Below are 5,950 nucleotides of genomic sequence, written 5' to 3' on the forward strand. Positions count from 1 at the left end.
CCTATTTTATTAGGAAATAAAAACCTGCGTGAAGCCATTATGTGCTTTTCACCGCTCGTATAAAGCGGATATTGCTCGTTTTTATTCCTTTGCGTCCCTCGGTGCCGGAACATCTTTTTGTTTCATTCCTTTGCTATTTAAACGTATTTGCACCCAACCCCGAGGCTTAAACATCACCAACGAAAGCTGGTTAACAGAGATCCGGACTACAATAACTAAAACCGGTTAACAGAGGCCCGGTCAACAAATTTGATTAAAGGTCGTTTGGCGGGCGCTCCCGAGCATTGAACTGGCGATTTTGTGAAGCTGTCTCGACGATTCCTTGATAGTGAGGCCGCGAAGGTGAAGTGAACGAGGGTGATTGGGGTAAGTTCGGTGGTGTGTAGTGTGTGTGTTATATTTAGTCAACATAAAGCGCAATTAGCTGAGTAGGCTTCATAACGGTAGAAGCGCGTGTCTAATAGAAAATAGCGGTTTGCGGCCATTTTAAAGAACATGGTTTTAACTCGTTCAGCATCCAGTATGCAAGACGAGGACAACAACAGCAACGACGAATTGAATACGACTATGCGTGAACAGGGTGCAGCTATGAATTCGCAACAACCATTGCCACTTGAAACACAAATGATTGCTATGGCGAAGCAGTTGCAAGAGCTTACAAATGCCATAGCGAAACTAAGTAATTTAGGTGATAATGCTCCTCCAACCTCTAATGAGCAAATGGCTCCCAGCATCGCACCCTCTTTAGTAAGTGGTCCTGAGGCAAGTGGCGCTTCAATTGTAGAAACTTTAGCAGACCTAAACCGAACATTGGCCACCACCAGATCGAATGCTAGTAAAAAGTTACACGATCTTCCAGAATTCGATGGAAAACCCGAAGCGTGGCCAATGTTTCGCGAATCCTTTTGTATGACCACCGAAGAATATGGCTACAACGAACGGCAAAATATGCTACGGCTTCAAAAGGCAATTAGGGGCAGGGCGCGTGAGGTAGTCGAATGTTTACTAATCCATAGCAGCAATGTACCCCGCGTTATGGAAGCATTGCACGAGCGTTTCGGAAGGCCGGAATTGTTAGTAAAAAGTCAAATTGCACGAATACGTAACTTTTCACAAATCTCAGAAAATCGTTTAGAGTTATTGGTACCTTTCGCTACGAAGGTTCAAAATTTGGCGACCTTTCTAGAATCTGCAGGGTGTGAGTACCACCTGAGTAATCCTACTCTTATGGAAGAACTACTTCTCAAGCTTCCCATACAGCGGCGTTTAGACTGGGCACGTTATGCAGCGAATATTGTACCGAGACCTACGGTGAGTCACTTCAGCAACTGGATGCAAGAGCTATCGCGTGTGGTAAACGCGGCCGGCATTACTTCAAGCTCACAAGCGCGTTCATCAGAAGGAAGAGGCGAAGCTCGAGGAAGGTTTTTTCATACGGATCACGTCCAGAGCGCCAGGCGGACTCCATGTAAGCTGTGTTCGGAGGCACACCATTTATCGAAGTGCAAGCGTTTTCTCGAAATGAATCACACATCATGGTGGAGACTTGTGCGCGAAGGAAAACTATGTTTTAATTGCCTGAAGAGTGATCACAGAAGCAACAGGTGTACGTACAAGCATAAATGCTCGGGGCGTTATTGCTCAAGGATGGTTCATGAGATATTACATGCCGACGAAGCTACAAATACGGGTACGTGCGAGGTACAGTACGAGACTCAACGCTCACAACAGCAGCTGATTCTTACCAACACTACGAGGCAACCAGGGAGTTCGAAGGTGCTATTCAAGATCTTGCCAGTGACGCTGTATGCCAATGAAAAGGAGATACGATGCTATGCCTTCTTGGACGAGGGTTCATCAATATCGCTGATGAACAGGAGTTTAGCTGACAGGCTCGGACTAAAAGGTGCGAAAGAGAAGTTGATGCTGCAGTGGCTTGGAAACAACACGGTAACCAAGTTGGCGTTTGGGGTTGACATACAAATTTCTAACCCTTTGCCCGGAAGCAAAAAATTCAGCATGAAGAATGTCAAGGTCGTCGACGATTTACAACTCCCCAAGCAAACCATGGATATTTCTGAGCTGCAATGTAAATATAGATATACGAAGCATCTACCAATTGCAAGTTTTAATTCGGCGTGTCCTCAACTGTTAATCGGACTTGATAATGCACACTTGGGAGTAGCGAAGAGAACGGTAGCAGATGGACAACAAGGTCCAGCAGTGGTCTTAACGAAGCTTTGGCTGGCTAGTGTACGGCAATGAATATGAGCAGCACCATTCGTTTTTTGCGCAAGTGGGAAGCGAAGATACTTTAGAAAATTTGGTAAGAAATCACATCGTAGATGATGCCCTGAGCGTTAACTCCGAAGCAAGGCACGTAGACAGCGCCGCTATAACGAGGGCAAAAGATCTTCTCGAGCAAACAACAGCGAGAAAGGAGAGACGTTTTGAAACAGGGCTCTTCTGGAAGAGCGATCATGTCTTCTTACCTGACAGTAAGAAGATGGCAAAGAAAAGGCTGTTCGCGTTAGAGAAAAAATTCGGTCGTGATGAAGATTTCCGGAAGCAGTATACGCATATCATGGAAGAATATCAGAAGAAAGGCTATGCGCGGCGCTTGAGCGAAGAAGAGGTTCAACAAACGGGAAGTCGAGCGTAGTATTTACCTCACTTCGGAGTTCGCAATATGAACAAACCAAAAAAGCTACGGATAGTATTTGATGCCGCTGCCCAAGTAGAAGGAGTTTCTCTGAATTCAGTCCTGCTCAGCGGGCCAGACTTGTGCCAGTCGTTAACCACGATTTTTATGAAGTTCAGACAAAAGGCGATAGGTGTGTGCGGAGACATAGTGGAAATGTTCCATTAAGTGGAAATACGGCGGGAAGACCAAAACTCACAACGCTTCTTATGGAGAAGGAATACTAACGAGGTCATCAGCGAATACGTAATGTCAGTCATGACGTTTGGAGCGACTTGCTCGCCATGTTCAGCTCAGTTTGTAAAAAACAAGAACGCGGAAGAGTTTCAAGCAGCCTTTCCCAACGCCGTAAAAGCAATTATTGATAACCACTATGTCGACGACTTCGAACACTGCTTTAGCACACCGGAAGAAGCCGTACAAACAACAAATGAAGTGCGTTGGATTCATAAACAAGGCGGTTTCGATTTAAAGCGGTTCGTATCGAATGCCAAGAGTGTCACTGAGCAGTTAAACGGTAATGCAGCTACAGCAGCAGACTTCAGCCTCGATAAGGAGGGTTTCCAGAAAGTCCTGGGTATGTATTGGGATACTGCGGAAGATATTCTAAAATTTGCGCTTATTCTTAGTAAGGTCGATAAAGCTGTAGTCAATGGCGAAAGAAGACCCACGAAACGTGAAGCATTGGGTATAGCAATGTCGGTGTTTGACCCTTTCGGCCTAGCACCGGAGTTTACATTAGCAGCTAAACTGGTACTACAAGCTGTGTGGAGACGGAAGACGGAATGGGACGAAAGTATACCGAAAGATGCGTACGAAATGTGGCTAAAGTGGGTTAAAATGTTGGAGCAAATTCAAAATTTAAGCATTCCACGATGTTACGACGAGAATTTCCTACGAGTTCCAGTGGAGCACAACGTGTTCGCAGATGCAAGCGATGCGGCGTATGCAGCAGTAGCATACTGGAGAATCGACGGATTAGCAGGAGCGACCAAACTGGCCTTTGTAATGGGGAAAGCGAAATGCGCTCCCTTAAAACTCACTACAGTTCCACGGTTGGAGCTACAGTCGGCGGTCCTTGCGGTCCGTCTTCGCGCTGCGATACTGCAAAACCATGATATGGTGCCTATCAAGACTGTCATGTGGAGCGATTCGAAGACAACTTTAGCTTGGATAAAATCCGACCACCGCCGCTACAAACCGTACGTAGCGCATCGTGTAAATGAAATTTTAGAGAACAGCGAAGAGTGTGAATGGAGATGGTTACCTAGCGCATGTAATCCAGCCGACTTTGGTACGCGTGTTCGAGATGAGAAACGACAATCCTTCTGGGCGAGTGGACCTGACTTCCTGCTCAAGGACGAGACGCATTGGCCAACGGCGGAAACCTATGCAGAAGCTCGAGAGGAGCTTCGTGCGAAATTCGTCTCATATACGTGTGTGGAAAACGACTTCTTCGAAAGGTTCTCGTGTTTCATTCGCCTAACGAGAGTGGTTGCGTGGATGTTACGTTTCTGCGATAATTGTCAAAACAGCCAACGGGATAAAAGAGGTGGTCCGCTAACTGTTTACGAGCTGGAGATCGCGGAGCTATCGATCTGTCGAGGCGTGCAGAAGGCAGCCTACCCCGAGGAGTATAACGACTTAAGCCGGAAAAGCCAACTAAAATCCAGTAGCAAGCTGTTGATGCTTTCACCATACATGGATGATGCGGGTATTATCCGTATGAAGGGGCGAATCGACAATGCGGATGCAGTCCCAATAAATACTCGCAGGCCCATCATCCTACCTCAAGCGCATCACGTGACTGATTTAGTCGTCAGCTATTATCATCGAAAGTTGAAACATCAAAACGAAGGCACAACTATAGCAGAAATTCGTCGGAAATTTTGGATACCTCATGCACGGGTATCAGTGCGTCGCGCTGCAAGAGAATGCCAATTTTGCAAAATTAAAAGAGCTCAACCTGAAACTCCGAGTATGGGTCCACTGCCGAAAGATAGGCTGACACCGTTTGTGAGGCCGTTCTCTTACGAAGGCCTGGACTATATGGGACCGTTTCTCGTCAGTATAGGACGGCGCCAGGAGAAGCGTTGGATTGCGCTCTTTACGTGTTTAACAATTCGTGCTGTACACATGGAAATCGCTAGAGATCTCAGCACTGGTACGTGTTTGTTATGCATCCGAAATTTCATGAGCAGACGAGGTACTCCATTACGCATACGTTCAGATAACGCTAAAAATTTTATTGGTGCCGATAACGAACTGCGAAAACAACTAACCGAATTCAACTCCGGAAAAATCGCTGACATACTTGCAAATGACCGCATATAATGGGTGTTCAATTGCCCACTAAATCCTCATGCTGGAGGATGCTGGGAGCGCCTAGTGCGCAGCGTAAAACGTGCTATGGGACATGCGCTTTATAACGAAAACCTCCAGGAGCACTGCCTTTATAGTTTAATGTGCGAAGCAGAAAATCTAGTCAACTCGCGGCCGCTAACACACATAGCAATAGACACACCCACCGACGAACCTTTAACCCCTAACCACTTCCTTCTAGGTACAGCTAACTCGGAACAAACACCTCATCCTCGTGAAGAGGAATACCGCCCGTCCAGAAAGCAGTGGAGGAAGGTACAACAAGCAACGTTTTTGGAAAAAATGGCTTTCAGAATACCTCCCAGATCTGTGCCGCCGGACAAAATGGTTTCAGCCTGTGCAACCGCTACGAGTTGGAGACGTCGTCTTGGTCTTCGATAGCAACATTCATCGTTCCCGATGGCCGATGGGTAAAGTGACTCGAGCGTTTCCTGGCAAAGACTCACAGGTCCGATGTGCCGAAGTACAAACCCAAACAGGGGTGTTCAGACGTCCTGCTTGTCTACTTGCGAAATTAGATGTTGGTGAATCTGTTTAGATTCACGGAGGCCGGGATGTTGGCGAACTAAGTATTTTTGAATTTGGTGTAAACTTGTTGTTAGTGTCGTTAGTTATGTTGCTATTTGGTGTAAACCCACTGTTAGCGTTGTCGAATTATATATTGGCCCTTCTGGCAACTCTGCTCCTGCTGGAATAATCGAAATGTTTGTCATCCCTAAATTTTGTATTGTTCATTTAAATTTAACCAGCACAGCAGGAGGGAGCAAAAACGAATGTAAGTTTATATACCTTTCTAATTTTACTTCAGATTTACATTGTACCTATTTTATTAGGAAATAAAAACCTGCGTGAAGCCATTATGTGCTT

General features: G+C 46.0%; 2 protein-coding genes across 2 annotated transcripts; both read left to right on the forward strand.

The window, feature by feature from the left end:
- Positions 1–495: 495 nt before the first annotated feature.
- Positions 496–2,265, forward strand: LOC118745071. Its single transcript, XM_036478608.1, has one exon. It carries the CDS (start codon positions 496–498, stop codon positions 2,263–2,265), a length of 1,770 nt encoding a protein of 589 aa, XP_036334501.1.
- A 685-nt stretch (positions 2,266–2,950) lies between these two features.
- On the forward strand, positions 2,951–5,035 carry LOC118745072. The gene has a single exon (XM_036478609.1). It carries the CDS (start codon positions 2,951–2,953, stop codon positions 5,033–5,035), a length of 2,085 nt encoding a protein of 694 aa, XP_036334502.1.
- The last annotated feature ends 915 nt before the right edge of the window (positions 5,036–5,950 follow it).

Source organism: Rhagoletis pomonella, unplaced genomic scaffold (genome assembly GCF_013731165.1).
Source record: "Rhagoletis pomonella isolate Grant_MI unplaced genomic scaffold, Rhpom_1.0 Rhpom_scaffold_00008, whole genome shotgun sequence".
NCBI lineage: Eukaryota > Metazoa > Arthropoda > Insecta > Diptera > Tephritidae > Rhagoletis > Rhagoletis pomonella.